The following is a 17,662-nucleotide window of genomic DNA, read 5'->3' as shown; positions in this document are numbered from 1 at the left end:
AATAAAATTGTAAGAGGGCTTGAAGCACTGGTGGAGCTAGGATTTTAGGCTTGGGGAGGTAAAAATAAGAGATTTAATATTTGGAGAGGTAAATTTAGAAAATTTGTTAAAAATAAGAATAAATTTATAAATATTTAAATCAAAAACAAGAAAAATATTATAATTTTTGGAACTTTGTGGGGGTCGGTGGGGGGGCGGGGGGCGGGGCTCCCTACTAGCCCCCCCTCCCTCTGCCTCTGGCTTGAAGTCTCATTGCAAGAGACTTCAAACCATGGATCTATGGAACAATTGGCTCCAATTCCAAAAGGGTATGGTATACTAACATTTCCACATCGGTCTTTACAGCCAGATTTGGCTATGGGAGCTGAAAAGGCTAGTCTGATAGTTAGCAAAAGCAAGAAAGTGGAACTTGATACAATTCTCACAACCATTCTTTTATCTCATTCCTAGAGTGTAATGGGATTTATCTGAATTTTTTAGGGAAAACAAAACTAAAACTAGGATGTTTCTTTGCACGTTCCAAGATTAACTGCCTTGACCCGTAACTACAAAATATGATGCAGCAAAGAACCGAAGTTAGAAACCCTATCCTATTTTTCAACTATTGAAACACACTATTGTATTTACTTTATTCTTTTTCATATAACTCACTATTAAAACACGTTCTATTCTTTAAAAGAGACTTATAAGCTTGGACAATGACCACTCACCACTATTGTATGAAACTAAAAAGAGGTAAAAGTTTTCTTTTATTTTTTTCTTTCTATTTATATTATTTAATTATTTATATATTTAATTATTATATAAAATCCTATATATCGTACTTATATATTTATGAATTATAGTTTTATATTTAATATTTTAAGTTTAAATATAAATAAAATAAAAATATTAAATATTGACTGCATCAATTTTTTTAAGGTTTGATTAAAGTATGAGTAAGTTGAAAATAATTGATAAATTATTTAAAAGAAAATATACAAATCGTCTAAATGATTCTGCTACACTTGAGCTATCAACCTTAAAGAAAATTGTGAAAGGAAGACTTTGAAACTAAATAGATGATGAGTTTCTTGTAAATAATTTAGTTGTTTTTATTAAAAAAAATTGTTAGTATTTTTAGTATAAAATCAATAATTGATGAATTTGAATTTATAAAACATTATTGAACACAACTTTTCTAAAAAATTATTGTAAGTTTTTCTTTTCTTATTCTTTTTGATTTACATGTTTTATAAAATGTTTATTATAAATTGTTTGATTGTTGGTTAAATTCAACGTATTAGTTTTAAAAAATTTTAGTCTTCATTTTTTTTCGTCTTTTGCCCCTCAACAAAAATTGATTAACTCTACCCTTACACACAGTTGATCCAAGAGAGAGCAACAAGTAACATTTATATGTATAAATGCTTGCAACTTATTAGAATCTGTCATAAGACAACTGTAAATTACAAGTAAAAGTTTTTCCAATTTAACAAACTTTAGAATATGAAATAATTTGATCAAAATATAAATTATATTTAATTTTTCCTACCATTTAACAAAAGATAGCAAAATATCTTCCCAAATCCACCATTCATTGAGAAGTCAGTTTGTATCTTACGGAAAAAATATCAAGACAGAAGATTCTAATTTATTCTTACTTGCAAGCTACATCATAATGGACTCGATCTATCCCATTTTCTGGCCAAAGCTCATATCAATATCCCATCACAGTTCACGTTTATTCTTCAGCAAACCAAGTGGGGCAATGCAGTTCTATCTTTTTCTTTTTTGGGTGCATAAAGAGATTAATCTATCGCCTACATTAATTCGAGAGAAATAATTTCCACTACTGAATTTAAAGGGGTAATTGGCTGAAGTTTCTTCGAGGGAAAAATATTGGCAAAAAAGAAGAGGGAATTAAGAAACAAAATGCATAGGTAAAAAAGATTACAAGTATATAATCATTCATCATTGTTTGAGATCGGGTTGGCGAATAATTTTCTGGAAAAATTATTAGATTAGTTCTTTCTCATCATTTTAGTGGATCCAATAATGATAATGTGATAATCTTACAGTACATATCATATTTTAATATATCAAGTTTATGATTGATGTCATATTATAATCTATCTAATAATTTTTATTATTTCTGTTCTTCAAACTTTGCTAACTATGTTATGAAAGTTTTTGATTTAAATGCAAAATAAAGTTCTGTCCGAATCTTAAAGTTCATAGATGTTCTCTGTTATAGAAAAATAATCGAATAAAATCAGTGGAGAAACTTAGCTTCAATATAGAAGAAATTCAGACCAATGGAGAAAAGAACAAAGTAATTCAAACACACAATAGGTAAATGCGGGTTATAACATTACCCATACTAAAATCACTTTGTTTTGCTAGAAATAAGTGGCTCCGATTCTCTGGAAAAAGCATTTCCAGAGTCACAAACTGAACCTGTTGAAGTAGAAGCGCCATCCCAAGGATAAGTTACATCAATTTTAACGCAATCAATTTCTTCCTGATCGTGTTGAACATTTGAATCCTTTTGCAATGACAGAATCCGCTCCAACTCCATAGCAGCTTCTTTCATTGTCGGCCTCTTCCTTCCACTTAAGCTCAAGCATCTATAGGCTAGTGTAGCAACCATTACTACTTCTCCATCTTTAGTCTGCTTTGTAACTCGAGCATCAACAATGTCAAAGAGTTGGTTCTCTTCCATCGAAAGAATAGAATGTGTGGCTAAACTTCTACCTTCTTCTGCCCTTTCAAAAGAAATTGGCTTTTCACTCGTTAGTAACTCGACAAGGACTACTCCGAAACTATAAACGTCACTTTTTTCTGTAAATTGACTTGATTGAAAATATTCTGGATCCAAATATCCGAATGTACCATGCACATGTGTGGTTAAGTGAGTTTGATCAATGGAAATTGATCTTGATGTCCCGAAATCTGAAACTTTTGCCCTGTACTTTTCATCTAACAAAATGTTTGAAGACTTAATGTCTCGATGATAAATTGGAATGGAGGCGGCAGAGTGCAAATAGGAAAGAGCTTCTGCAATTTCCTTGGCAATTCTCAATCGTGTTTCCCATGATAATGGGAATTCCTCACTTTGATCGTGAAGATACTGGAAAAGTGTCCCATTCGGTATGAATTCATAAACCAGTAATGGAACTGCAGTCTCCAAACAACATCCTAATAGTTTAACGACATTTCTATGATTGATTTGAGAAAGGATGACAACTTCGTTGATGAACTCTTCAACTTTCTCTGCATCCACAACTATGGATTTTTTAACCGCAACGATTCTTCCATCAACCAGCATTCCTTTGTAAACAGTGCCTTGACCACCCTGGCCGAGTACTCTGTTCTTGTTGAAATTATCAGTTGCCTTATCCAACTCCTTGGAAGTAAATATCTTGGTTTTATCTATACTGCCTTCGCTTGAAGAAACTTGTTGTTGTAACAATAAGCCACCATTGCGTTTAAAAAACTTTTCCCTGAGCTTGATATTCCTTCTCTTCTTTAAATATTTGTACAACCACCATCCACCAATGGCTAAACACAATACTCCAAAGCCTAAGCTTATGCCTGCAAAAACCACAAGAAAATCAGGAAAATTCATGATTATGTATATATATTGGCAACAATCTCGAGTTCCTGATATAAGATTAAAAGTTGTTTATAAGGATAGATTTTTTTTTAAAGATAATTTTATCAATTTCGACGATCCATATATAATTTTAAATCAGACTTTTCATAACACATTAACTTGATCGAACAGAAAAACCTCTACACTTGCAAAACAGACAGCACAACATATAGTTAGCTGTACTAATCCTACATCCTAACCTCTTAGGCAACAATGCATGGATAGAAAAAAGCTGCTTGCCCTTGAGCAATTGCAAGGATGGACATTAAGTTATCCATTAATTCGTTTAAAAATTAATCTTAACGTTCTCTTTATGTATCAAATAACAATAATAATAATAATAATTTTTAATTTAAAATTCTCTTTATGCCGTGGCCGGTCTAATTTATCCCATTAGCTATATTCCAAGTACTTGTTTTTCCGTAGTCATCAGTAACTTTAGGAGCTAGTCAAGGCTACCAGGAAACATGTAGTAGTTCATACTGCAAAAGATAAATGGCAATAAAAATATAATCTGGCATTATGAATAGGGACAGATTGAAGGCAAAAGGGACTTAATTACCTAAAATAATAACCCAGGTTTTTCTTCTTTCACATTGATAATGCCCTGGTATGTTGACACAAGTCGCATCCCCACATCTCTTTTGAGGGTCGTCCTGGCATTCATCAATATCTAATACCAATAAACAAATTTAAGAAATAGTAAAAAATAAAGGGTGAAATAAAACAAAAAGTAATGTAATTTTAGCTTAGGACTTCGTACATCAGGAAGAGAAGATAAGCTTTTGAATTTTAGTTAAAACCTAAAAACAGAAGCAGCTTCATTTTGCAGAGAGCAGAGAGAACAGAACTTCTCACCTTGGCATCCATTTAGAAGATAAGCGTTTCCTTCATAGCCATATTGACAATAACATCGACTTGAGTTAAGGTAATAAGGCTCCAAATGCATAGAATAATAGCCGGTACAATAATATTCTCTTCCACGTTTCTTCGGTAGTCCTAAAGCCTCATCGGGAATTCCCCAATCAAGTAGAGCTGGAACATAGTCCATATTCTGTAAAGCAGAGGACTTATCTGTTATATTGACGTCGAACCATTTTTCTTCCACCAGGAAGGCTAACTTGCACCCTTCTGACTGTGATTCTTTGCTCTCAAATCTAGCATTAAATACACGGAGACGCGACGGTATCACAGTCTCACAGCATGTTTCACCATTGCAAGTGTTATTCGGACCAAAAAGTCTGTTGTCAATACAAGCTGATTCACAGCCAACAATCGTAGGCTCAGTCCCTGTCATGAAGGCTTTGTTGTTGCATCCTGCAGCTATGAATTTGTTCATGCTCCCTGAAAAGAAGAAAGGACTGCCTGTGATATTTACCCCTCTGCTAGTTTCCCTATCAGAACAATTCTTTGAAATTATTGGACTCTTGACACGAACGTATTCATAGCGATCCAAACGGAAATCCAGGACCTCCATGTTTATGCTTGTCAACGAAATAATAGGAGGGCTTGAAGTCTCATTGCAAGAGACTTCAAACCATGGATTCAAGAAACAATCGGCTCCAATTCCAAAAGAGTAGGGTATACTAACGTTTCCACATAGGTCCGGACATTTAGATTTGGCTATGGAAGCTGAAAATGCTAGTCTGATAGTAAGCAAAAGCAGGAAAGTGAAACTTGATACAAATCTCACAGCCATTTTTTCTCTGGTTCCTACATATATTGGGATTTAACTGAATTTTATAGGGAAAACAAACTAAAAATAGGATGTTTCTTTGCAAGTTCCAAGGTTAACTTCCGTGACCCGTAACTACGAAATATAATGCAGCAAATAACTGAAGTTGGAAATACCATCGGATTTTCAACGCCTAGCTTGAAAGAGACCAATTGGGCTAACAATGAAATTTAATTTTTGATTTTTTTTCCTTTTTGTTTTTCAAAAAGCTTTTGAAAAGAATTTAGTGCATAAGATCTTCATTCAACATTAGAAATTTTTAACTTTGGATGAAAAAGAAGTGATTAAAAAAGGAAAAAAAAAAGAAAATCATAGTATTAATTGTATAAAATTATTCTAACCAGTTGACTATCGCGATAAAGCTTGACTTTGATTAATAATAATAATACTAATAATGCAATAAGAAGCGTAAATACTCCTCCATATGCATTGTGAAAACGTCATCGGATTGTTGCCCAACTTTCTCAAGCAGATTTCCAAAAGCTATATTTATTAATTTTTCAACAATAATAGCAATGGGTATTGAATTTCCAAGTACTCGAATTTCTTTGACTCAATTACATAAGGCTCAATTACTTTATACTTGTGTTTAGCACAAGCGTAGACACAAAGTTTATAACTCATATACGGTTTGAATATCTGAATATGTTTTTATCCATTAGTCTAATCATATCTTATGCTTGTTTATATATATATATTATACTTAATCGGGAAATTTATATATATTTACAGTTTGTTGGAATTTAACGTGAATAACTGTAAATTGCAATAAAAAATTGTCAATTTAAAAAAACTTTAAAACTTGAAATAATTTGATAAAATATAAATCATTTTTAATTTTTCCTATCACCTAATTGTTGACATGTCATTGTAGAAAGTTTTTTACGAGTTATGGGGTTTGGGCATTTAAATCGATGAAAACCTTGTTTGAAAAATTTTATATTTGCATTGAAATCAATCTTCTCAAATCCGCCAAAACTCAAAATAGATATGTATTTGTCAATTCAAATTGAAAGTTCCCATTACAAAACCAAATGAGATCCAAGCTGTAATTAGATTCTTATTTTTTCAATTTTCTTGTCTACTTAGGTTCTTTCATCTTTGCTCAAGTATTTATATATTTTAATTTTATCTATTTCAGTTTCTTTTTTGTTAGGTTGATAATATTTTGAAGTGTCTAACAAATATTAAAAATTTATATGTCATTGAACTTAATTCAGTGAAAGAAAATGGAAGAAAATGAAAATGAATTTTATATTGGGATTTAACTGAATTTTATAGGGAAAGCAAAATAAAAGTAGGATGATTCTTTGCTGGTTCCAAGGTTAACTGCCTTGACCCGTAACTACAAAATATGAAGCAGACAATAATTGAAGTTGGAAATATAGTCGGATTTTTCAACGTCAAGCTTGGAAGAACACCTTGGACTAACAATGAAATTTAATTTTTGATTTTTTCCCTTTTTTCAAAATAGTTTTGAAAAAGAAATTAGTGCATAAGATCTGCATTCAAGATTAGATATTTCAAACTTTGGATGATAAAAGAAGTGAACGAAAAAATTAAAAAGTGAAAAAAAGAGAAAATCATATTATTATTGGTATAAAACTATTCTGACTAATTGATTACCAGATAAAACTTGACTTTGATTGGTTAGAATAATAATAATCATAATACAATGGAAGAGTCAATACTCCACAAGCATAGCCACATCGGTATTGTTGCCGAACTTTCTCAAGAACAATTGGAAAGTATATTTTCAATTTTTCAGCATTAGTTGGTTGTTCACCTCCAGCTTCTGCAAGTCAATAATAGTATTTATGGGTATTAAATTTTTGTAATTGGATCTATCTGGCTCGATTATATATAGTTCAAGTACTTTATATTTATGTTTAAAACAAATTTAGGTATAAAATTTATTACTTTGTCTCAATTACAGTGTGAATATATTCTCTCAAATATCCGAATATGCTTTGGTCCAATAATTTCCAATATCCAATATCTAATATATATATATATATATATATATATATATATATATAGAGAGAGAGAGAGAGAGAGAGAGAGCGCACTTGCGACTTGCTAGAATCTATCATGAAACAATTGTAAACTACAACCAAAATTAGAATTTGAAATAATTTTTTTGTTGGCGTGAAGAATTTGAAATAATTTTAACAAATATAAATTATATTTAATTTTTCCTACCATTTAACAAAATATAACTAAATAAAAAAAATGAGATTGAGTACCTGGACACCTGTTACCTTCAATATCCAAAAACTAAAACCATAAATACCGTAAGCCAAAGAAGAAAAGTGCCCCACGTCGTGGTTGGCCGACCTCTTCGGAAATTTAGTGGGTTATCGAGTTGATGCTATCAATCCATGAAACCCTAGTTGAAAAAATATTTATCTTTCAGTTCATATTGAATCTTTCTAAATCCACCATTCATCGAGAAGTTAGATTAATTTGTATTTTTTAGTTCAGATCAGGTCACCTTCCCATCACATAACCAAATTCACAAAAAAAATTTCAATGTAAAATGATTTACAGGAAAATTTAAATTTTTTTATTGTTTGAATAAATTGTCGAAAATATTTTCTATCGTTTGGATCATCTTGTAAAAAATATTTATTGTTATCACTGATGGAGCTATTTAGATGTTAAAATTATAAATAGGAGTTGATTACTGATGTCATTTGATTTTCAATAATTTGGAACCAAAATAAAAAATGGCCATGAAAATTAGTAGAATCAATAATAACATTTCCCAAAACATTTAACTATATATCTATAACTATATATAAAATGAAGCCTTTAGTGCCTTATCTTTGTGCCACGTGAAGTGATATTTTTGTGTAGTTTGGAGCTCCAATTGATGGACATGTGAGTTGGTTGAGTTTGGAGACTTTCAAGCATGGGTTTGGTGTTTTTGATCTTTTGCTCTAAACATATGGGCTTGAAGTCTCGTGTGCTTTTCATTTTTGAATTCATCTATTTATCAGTATGATCTCCATCAATTCTGTTACCTTATCCTCAAATTTCAAACAATGGATTAGATATTTGCCTTTTGTCTCAGTCTGACTTTTTCTAACTTATGAACCATATTTGTTGGGTTACAAGCTTTGCATGGTTGTGGATCATTTTTGCTCCCCATTGATAGTAGTAATTTCATCATCTGCTCTATATAAAACCCCAGTGCTTTCCTTGGATAAATTATCCTCCTTTGGATAAAAAATAGTTTTCAACAATTATGTCTAGATCAGTTTATGGGTATTTATAGATACCAATTAAGCATGCTTATAACTGAGTATTTTATTTAATAATTAGGGTAATACAATCATTCATAAGATGCTTAACTTTTATACAATTATAGTTTATAATTAAAGTAAGCTTTAATTTTCAAAAAAAAAATCTATCACATCACTTTTTTACCATAATATTAAAAATATCAATATTTATCAATTATGTAAGACATCTAAAACCATCCATCAAATCATTGAAATATTTTTTATTATAGTTATTAGTAAAATTTATTCAATTTATAAATAAAAATTTAATTGCATTGAATGGTTTCATGAAAAAATTATTTTTTTAATTTTAATAGTATTGAATAATTTAAATATTAATATTTTAAGTTAAAAAAGTTTTAAGTTAAATATTACTATATTTTTTATTTTTTAATATTTTAATTTAAATGTTAATATTCATCAAATCTATATACCTAAACTTAGTATGAGAGTTTTTTTTTTTATGTTTTTTAGAAAACGATTTACACCCTTAAAGACATTTTCTGTAGTCAATAGTTATTTTTTTCATTGATTCGTAAAATATTTTACATTTAAAATAAATTTTTTATCTTTTAAACGGGTATAAATCCTGAAAACATATTTTTAAAAAATATTTTACGTCAAAACAAACAAATCCTTAATTGCAAACTACCAAATGAACTCGATCTATCTCATTTTCTAGCTTAAGCTCATATCAATCTCCCATCACATTTCACGTTTATTATTCAGCAAAACAAGTGCGGCAATGCATTTCTATTTTTTCTTTTCCGGGTTGCTTAAAGAGATTAATCTATTACCTACATTAATTCGAAAATGTGAAGAAGGCTACTGTAAATGATTAAGGTGAATCAAAGGGAGCTTTTCGTTCTTGTTCTCGTGCTTAGGGTTCCTGATGGAAAGGGGATTTTTCTGCGAGTTTTAAGGCTCTATAAGTGTTCACTGGGGCTGTTTGAGTCACTCTCATTGTGGGGGTTGGTTGAGCGGAAAAGCTTGGGGAATTTATGCCTGGTTTGTGGCTTCTCCCTTCCATCTGTTCTTCCGGGTATGGTCTCTTTTGATTCAGGTTGGGTTTTGTGACCTTGTTAGGACCATGCTTGAGTTTGTGTACTTTTGGAGATTGTTGTGGTTCATTTTTGTGATTTCTTGCTGATCATGAACGAGCTGTGGGGAATGTGTAACTTGGTTTGTGAGGGAGGCGGGATTGCCTCTCGATTTTATGAGGATGGTGAGGTCTTTGTGAAGTTAGGGTGATTTGTATTTTGATCTTTGTGGATTATTGTTACAGACTGTTTCAAGGCTTGAAGTGCTCCAGTCTTCAAGTCTTGCCTTCGTGGTGTCTCTTAAAGAAGGAAAACAATTTTTACTAGAAAAGGGAGAAAAAAAAAAGAGAAAAAGGAAAAAAAAAAGTAAAAAAAATAAGAAGAGTGAGGAAGTAAAATAATAAAAAAATAAAGAGAGAAAAAAAAAGAAAGAGATGAAATGAAAAATATGAAAAAAGTGATGTTCAAGCGGAGTCACTATCATCTTAAGTGACTCACCCTTTTGATTCCATGCTTCTTGCCTCTGCTGATCTGACTCAGACAGGTGGGGGGCTTTGTTGTAGGAGGGGGCTTCCACGGTCATTTGCTGCTATGACCATTTCGCGCCAGGGTACTTTGGTTTCGTCATCTGCTGTTTTCTTGTTTGTGAGTCGCTCCTTTGGGATCTTGTTGTGCTGCTCCTTTGGGACTCTTTTTGCTTTCGAGTGGAGTGTGGGTTATGGGTTGCATTTTTCTTTTCTTTTTGTATGAATCAGGGGTGGCTGAGTTTATGGGCTGAGGGAGAGTTTTATTTTTTGGTTAGTTCTGTAGGTTCACCATTGAAGCCTGTCTGTGGTTCTACGGTTTGAGTTGCCCGATGTTCTTTCTCCGAAGATTGTGGATTGAAAGGGTCCTTGGAGGGGCTTTTCTTGACACCCCCCCCCCCCCCCCCCCCCCCCCTGATCTATGCCTTCAGATTTTGTATGGAATGCTCTTATGCGTGACTTTGTTTTCGAGATCATCGACAGTGTGTTGCTCTGAGTTGCGTCCACAGCTTTGCGCTTAGTTTTCCTCCTTTCTGAGATTGCGGTTCTTCTACTTCTTTGTTTTTGAGGCTGGCATCAACAGTGCCATTTGTGATTCTGGTGCATTTGGTGTGTGGCAAGGAGCTTCCTTTACCCAGGTTCAGTGAGCGCTTTCGGCTTCTGAATTCCTAGGTTCTGGCCATCGGTTTGTCCTTTGTTTTTGGTGGTTGGATGTATTTCTGCTTTCCTTAAGATTTTGCTATGTTTGCTCCTTTCATCTGGCCTGGATTTCTGAATGGACATGCTTTTGTTAGGTCTCCGTTCCACACTTGGTGTTTGAGATGATCTGCTTGTTGGCTTTTGATGTAGGATCAACAAACTTTAGAGTCCTGCTTGCTGCCAATCCTTTTTGAGCAGTATCATGATTTTGTAAATGTACAGGTTCCTTTCCCATGCCAAACAAAGTCTTCTGCAAAACAAGCTAAAGACTTGTTGTGGCATTTTGGCAATGGATGAATAAAGCTTTAATTTTCAAAAAAAAAAAATCGAGAGAAATAATTTCTACTATTGAATTTAAGGAAATAATTGGATGAAGTTTCTTAGAGGGAAAAATATTGGCAAAAAAGAAGAGGGAATTAAGAAACAAATACGTAGAAAATATTACAAGTGTAAAATCTTTCATATTTTTTGAGATCGGGTTGGCAGATAATTTTCCTTTTTAGAGTTGAATTGTTCTAGAAAAACTATTAAACAGTTCTTTTTCATCATTTTAGTGGATCCATAAATAATCACGGTGATAATCTTAAAGCACGATCATATTTTAATTTATATATCAAGTTTATGATTCATGTAATAGCAAAGATATATCTAATAATTTTTTATTATTTTTATTCTTTAATTTCGTGAATTATGTTTAGAAAGTTTTTACTTAAATACAAAACAAAGTTTTGTTCCAATCTAAAAGTTCATAGGTGTTCTCTACTACGGAGAAATCATCAAATGAAATCAATAGAGAAATTTAGCTTTAATTTAGAAGAAATTCAGACAAATGGAGAAAAAATAATTCAAACACAAAATAGGTAAATACAGGTTATAACATTCCACAGACTAAAATCACATTGTTTCCTCAAAACGAAAATCACTTTGTTTTGCTAGAAAATAAGTGGCTTCAATTCTATAGGAAAAGCATTTCCAAAGTCACAAACTAAACTTGTTGAATCAGAAGCAACATTCAAGGGACAGCTTACATCATTTTTAACACAATCAATCTCTTCCTGATCATGTTGAACATTTGAATCCTTTTGCAACAAAAGAATCCGCTCCAACTCCATACCAACTTCTTTCATTGTTGGCCTCTTCCTTCCACTCAAGCTCAAGCATGCATCGATAGGCAAGTGCTACTAGCACTCTATATAAGAAACTGATAGGAGACGTTGTTTTCCCTCTTGTTTTTTGCGTTGCAAAAATTTTCTTAGAGAACCTCATCCATAGGAGTCCAGTCTTTCCACAGAAGTCTATTCTATCCAAAGAAGTCCATAAATGAATCTTGCGGTGAGTTAATTCTCTCTTTCATTTTCATTTTTTTCTTTACTTTCTTGATTTTAATGATTCTTTACATTATAATATTTATTTCTTGTTTTTTGTTCAGTAGGTTTCTTTTTCTTATGATTTTTGCATTATCTTAAAGTACTAAGCACCATTAGGCGAATCTTGTTTAATGGTACTGAGTACCACTAAGCTTGTACCTTAATTGTATGTCCTTAACTTGATCCCCATATATAAGCTGATCTTTACACCGCAATTTCAGTGACTTTAATACAAATTTCATTTGATTGAGCAAAAACAAAAATTTTTTTTTCTTGATTTTATTTATTTTTGTTTTTGTTTTTTTTATTCGTATGTTTATTTTTTGCTTTTGGGTAGTTTTCTATGTTTTCTTTTTCTTGATTATTTTATTCGTACTGTTATTTTATTTATTTTTAAGTTAGATTTAGATTTTTCCATTAGTATATTGGAAAAAGGAAAGAGGTTTATTTGATGAGTCAGTCATCAATAGGGAAAAAGGATGAAGGTAGTGTAGAGGCTTTTTTTAGTAGGAAAAAAGGATATGTTGTAATAAGTGACTCGGAATATGCTAAAGGCGATAAAGAAGAAAACTGGAGTATTCCTTGAGTCGTAAGTACTTTGGTGATAAGTGGTGAAAGATATGAAAAGGTGGAGGAAGCGACGGATTATGGCGAATAGAAGGCCTGAATATAGAGAATGTTTGAGGAGTTTCGAGAAAGCTTTTAGGATAATCTCTATTAGGTTTCTAATGATTTCTCATTACCTCCTAACTTTCAAGATCCTTATATTTATACTGAATAAGAATACATTCTTAAGAGTAATTAGGAGAACACATTCAATCATGGAAGAACGTGTTTGTCATGGAAACGTAATTAAAAAACGATTTATAAAATATTAAAAGAATGATCATATAGTTGGGTAATAGAGTAATGACACTTGATAGCATATTACGTGTATTCTTAAGGAGCTAAGAAAGAAAAAAGGGCTAAAGCACATGTATTTGAAGAAAAGGTTAAGAAGAAGTCTTCTTAACTATTTTCATATTTGAGCCACCAAGCCAAGCTCTCTAGAATATTTTAAATGTGAAAGTAACTCATAAACCCTTCTGCTTATTATGAGTTACTTTCACTTCCCCATACAAATAGTTGTTTCATACTTGTTCGTGGGTGTTTTCGCACTTGAAACTCTCCTAGGAGCTTTCATGCTTGGAACGCCCTTAGTCATTTCTACACTTAAAACACCCATAATGTAATTTTTTTATAACACAACAGTTCAAAAATAATAGTTAATCAAAATTGGACATCTACGGATGGTACTTATAACGAGGATTCTGATGATATTCATGAAGGTGAGGTAATAATTTGAGTTTAGGTGAGCTAGGTGCCCGAATTTTTTGGTTTCTTTCACGGACAAAATGCTCCTCAAGTTCCTACTTACTTATTCAGGGGTGTGTAATAATGTATCCAATAATTTTTTATTGGTTTTGTTCTTCAAATTTCGCTAATTATGTTTTGAAAGATTCAATTTAAAACATAAAAAAGATTTAATTTAAATGCAAATACAAGGTTTCATCTGAATCCTAAAGATCATAAATGTTCTCTACTATAAATAAATCATCGAATAACATCAATGGAGAAACTTAGCTTCAATTTAGAAGATATTAAGACAAATAGAGAAAAGAACAAAGTAATTCAAACACAAAAATAGGCAAATATAGGCTATAACATCACACATACTAAAGTCACTTTGTTTTGCTACAAATAAGTGGCTCTGATTCTATGGAAAATGCAATTCTATTGTCACAAACTGAACCTGTTGAAGTAGAAACGCCATCCCGAGGACAAGTTACATCAATTCTAACGTATTCAATCTCTTCCTGATCATGTTGAACATTTGAATCGTTTTGCAACGACAGAATCCGCTCTAACTCCATAGCAACTTCTTTCATTGTCGGCCTTTTCCTTCCACACAAGCTCAAGCATCTATAGGCTAGTTTAGCAACCATAACTACCTCTCCATCTTTAGCCTGCTTCGTAACTCTAGCATCAACAATGTCAAAGAGTTGGTTCTCTTCCACCGAAAGAATGAAATGTGTGGCTAAACTTCTACCTTCTTCAGCCCTTTCTAAAGAAATTGGCTTTTCACTTGTTAGTAACTCTACAAGGACTACCCCAAAGCTATAAACATCACTTTTTTCTGTAAATTGACTTGATTGAAAGTACTCTGGATCCAAGTATCCAAATGTACCTTGCACATGTGTAGTTAAGTGAGTTTGATCAATAGAAATTGATCTAGATGTTCCAAAATCTGAAACTTTCGCCCTGTACTTTTCATCTAACAAAATGTTTGAGGACTTTATATCTCGATGATAAATTGGAATGGAGGCAGCTGAATGCAAATAAGAAAGAGCTTCCGCAATTTCCTTGGCAATTCTCAGTCTTGTGTCCCATGATAATGGAAATTCCTCACTTTGATCATGTAGATATTGAAAAAGTGTCCCATTTGGTATGAATTCATAAACCAGTAATGGAACTTCAGTCTCCAAGCAACATCCTAGTAGTTTAACCACATTTCTATGATTGATTTGAGAAAGGATGACAACTTCGTTGATGAACTCTTCAACTTTCTCTGCATCCACTACTTTGGATTTTTTAACTGCAACGATCCTTCCATCAACCAGCATTCCTTTGTAAACAGTGCCTTGACCACCTTGGCCCAGTACTCTGTTCTTGTTGAAATAATCAGTTGCCTTATCCAACTCCTTGGAAGTAAATATCTTGGTTTTCTCTATACTGCTTTCGCTTGAAGACATTTGTTGTTGTAACAATAAGCCGCCATTTCGTTTAAAAAACTTTTTTTTGAGCTTGATATTCCTTCTCTTCTTTAAAAATTTGTACAACCACCATCCGGCAATGGCTAAACACAATACTCCAAAGCCTAAGCTAATGCCTGCAAAAACCACAAGAAAATCAAAAAATTCATGACTTTATATATATACCGGCGACTACTCTCGAATTCCTGATATCAGATGTTAAATTAAAAGTTATCTCTAAATGTGTACATTGAGTTAAATCAATGAATTCGATTAAAATATAATTTAAACGTTTTTTCTTTACATATCTATAAAAAAAATAAGTATATTTCTCTAATTTAAATTTCTCTTTATGTTGTGGTCTGTCTAATTTATCCTATTTGATGCATTCCTAATACTTGATTTTTCTTGAGTCATCAGCTAGTCAAGGCTACCTGGAAACATGTAGTAGTTCATGTTGCAAAAGAAAAATGGCAATAAAAATATAATGTGGCATTATGAATAAAGAAAGTTTGAAGGCAAAAGGGACTTAATTACCAAAAATAATAATCCAGGTTTTTTTCCTTTCACATTCATAATGCCCTGGTCTGTTGACACAAGTCGCATTCCCACATCTCTTGTGAGGGCCGTCCAGGCATTCATCAATATCTAATACCATTAAACAAATTTAAAAAAGAGCCAAAATAAAGGGTGACATAAAACAAAAAGTAATGTAATTGTAGCATAGGATTTCATACATCAGGAAGAGAAGATAAGCTTGAATTCTAGTAAACTTAAAAAACGAAAGCAGCATCATTTTGCAGAGAGCAGAATTTTTCACCTTGGCATCCATTAGGAAGATAAGCGTTTCCTTCATAACCACCATAACAATAACATCGACTGGAGTTGAGGTAATAAGGCTCTGTATCCATATAACGGTGCCCGTTGCAATAATAATCTCTTCCACGTTTCGTCGGTAATTCAAAAGCCTCATCCGGAATTGCCCAATCAAGTAAAGCTGGAACATAGTCCACATTCTGAAAAGCAGAGGACTTGTCTGTTATATTGTTGTAGAACCATTCTTCTTCTACCAGGAAGGCTAACTTGCACCCTTCTGACTCAGATTCTTTGCTCTGAAATGTAGCATTAAATACATGGAGACGCGACGGTATCACAGTCTCACAGCATGTAGAACCATCGCAAGTGGCATTAGGATTAGGACCAAAAAGTCTGTTGCCAATACAAGCTGATTCACAGCCAACAATCGTAGGCTCAATCCCTGTCATGAAGGCTTCGTTGTTGCAACCTGCAGCTATGAATTTGTTCATGCTCTCTGAAAAGCAGAAAGGACTGCCTGTGATATTCACTCGTCTGCTAGTTTCCCTACCAGAACAATTCTTTGAAATTATTGGACTCTTGACACGAAGGTATTCATCGCGACCCAAACGAAATTCCAAGAGCTCCATTTTTATGCTTGTCAATGAAATTGTAGGAGGGCTTGAAGTGTCATTGCAAGAGACTTCAAACCATGGATTCAAGGAACATTTGGCTCCAATTCCAAAAGGGTAGGGTATACTTACATTTCCACATCGGTCCTTGCAACCATTTTTGGCTATGGAAGCTGAAAATGCTAGTCTGATAGTTAGCAAAAGCAAGAAAGTGAAACTTGATACAAATCTCACAACCATTTTTTCTCTCATTCCTACATATATTGGGATTCAACTGAAATTTATAGGGAAAACAAAATAAAAATAGGATGTTTCTTTGCACCTTCCAAGTTCAACTGGCTTGACCCGTAACAAGAAAATATGATGCAACAAATAACTGAAGTTGGAACTACTATTAGATTTTTGGGCTAACCAAGAACTGTGTTAACTATGAACTGTCAAATTAGTGCATAAGATCTGCGTTATTAACCAATTGACTATCGAGATAAAACATGACTTTGATTAGTAATAGTAATACTAAATAGTACAATTAGAAGAGTAAATACTCATCCATATGCATTGTCAAAACGTCATCAGAATTGTTGCCGAACTTTCTCAAGAAGATTTCAACAAAAGTATACTCATTAAATTTTCAACATTAGGTGTTTGTTCTCCTCCAACTTCTACTAATCAAAGCTAGCAATGGGTATTGGATTTTGGAATACGGAAATTTATTTGACTCGATTACACAAGGTTCAAGTACTTTATATTTGTATTTAGCCCAAGTGTAGATGCAAAGTTTGTAACACATATAAGGTTAGATAGAGTGCAAATATCATTTCTTGAATATCTGAATATGCTTTTATCCATATAGTCTAGCCATATCCTATGCTTGTTCATATATATTTTATAAATTCTATTTAATTAGTTTAAATAAGTAATATATATATATATGTTTACAGATTAGTGGAATCTAACATGAGCATCTATAAATTACAATAAAAAATTTTCTCAACTTAACAAACTTTAGAATTGGAAAATAATACTTTAAAATATAAATTATATTTAATTTTTCCTATCACGTCATTGTTGACGTATCGTTTTAAAAAAATTTTACGAGTTATCAAGTTTATATATTAAAACCCATGAAACCCTTGTTTGAAAAATTTGATCTT

At 32.5% G+C, this 17,662-nt stretch overlaps 2 protein-coding genes across 2 annotated transcripts; both read right to left on the bottom strand.

The window, feature by feature from the left end:
* Positions 1 to 2,298: 2,298 nt before the first annotated feature.
* LOC18603430 (wall-associated receptor kinase-like 8) lies at positions 2,299 to 5,336 on the bottom strand. The gene is made up of 3 exons (XM_018118782.2): positions 4,496 to 5,336; positions 4,200 to 4,310; positions 2,299 to 3,576 (listed from the first exon to the last, which is right to left on the bottom strand). Exons 1-3 carry the CDS (start codon positions 5,334 to 5,336, stop codon positions 2,369 to 2,371), a joined length of 2,160 nt encoding a protein of 719 aa, XP_017974271.2. The 3' UTR covers positions 2,299 to 2,368.
* Positions 5,337 to 14,010: 8,674 nt separating this feature from the next.
* Positions 14,011 to 16,748, bottom strand: LOC18603429 (wall-associated receptor kinase-like 8). The gene is made up of 4 exons (XM_088805802.1): positions 16,367 to 16,748; positions 15,902 to 16,306; positions 15,619 to 15,729; positions 14,011 to 15,218 (listed from the first exon to the last, which is right to left on the bottom strand). Exons 1-4 carry the CDS (start codon positions 16,746 to 16,748, stop codon positions 14,011 to 14,013), a joined length of 2,106 nt encoding a protein of 701 aa, XP_088661928.1.
* Positions 16,749 to 17,662: the final 914 nt, after the last annotated feature.

This window comes from Theobroma cacao, chromosome 4 (assembly GCF_053813885.1).
Source record: "Theobroma cacao isolate CCN51 chromosome 4, ASM5381388v1, whole genome shotgun sequence".
NCBI lineage: Eukaryota > Viridiplantae > Streptophyta > Magnoliopsida > Malvales > Malvaceae > Theobroma > Theobroma cacao.
This window is presented reverse-complemented; position numbering and strand designations above follow the sequence as displayed.

Coding starts and splice junctions, on each gene's coding strand:
- LOC18603429 (XM_088805802.1), bottom strand. CDS start 16,748: ATGGTTGTGAGATTTGTATCAAGTTTCACTTTCTTGCTTTTGCTAACT. Junction 16,307..16,366: donor GAACAAATTCATAGCTGCAG/GTTGCAACAACG, acceptor GCTGTGAATCAG/CTTGTATTGGCAACAGACTT. Junction 15,730..15,901: donor TCTTCCTAATGGATGCCAAG/GTGAAAAATTCT, acceptor TAATGGTATTAG/ATATTGATGAATGCCTGGAC.
- LOC18603430 (XM_018118782.2), bottom strand. CDS start 5,336: ATGGCTGTGAGATTTGTATCAAGTTTCACTTTCCTGCTTTTGCTTACT. Junction 4,311..4,495: donor TCTTCTAAATGGATGCCAAG/GTGAGAAGTTCT, acceptor TATTGGTATTAG/ATATTGATGAATGCCAGGAC. Junction 3,577..4,199: donor AACCTGGGTTATTATTTTAG/GTAATTAAGTCC, acceptor TGGTTTTTGCAG/GCATAAGCTTAGGCTTTGGA.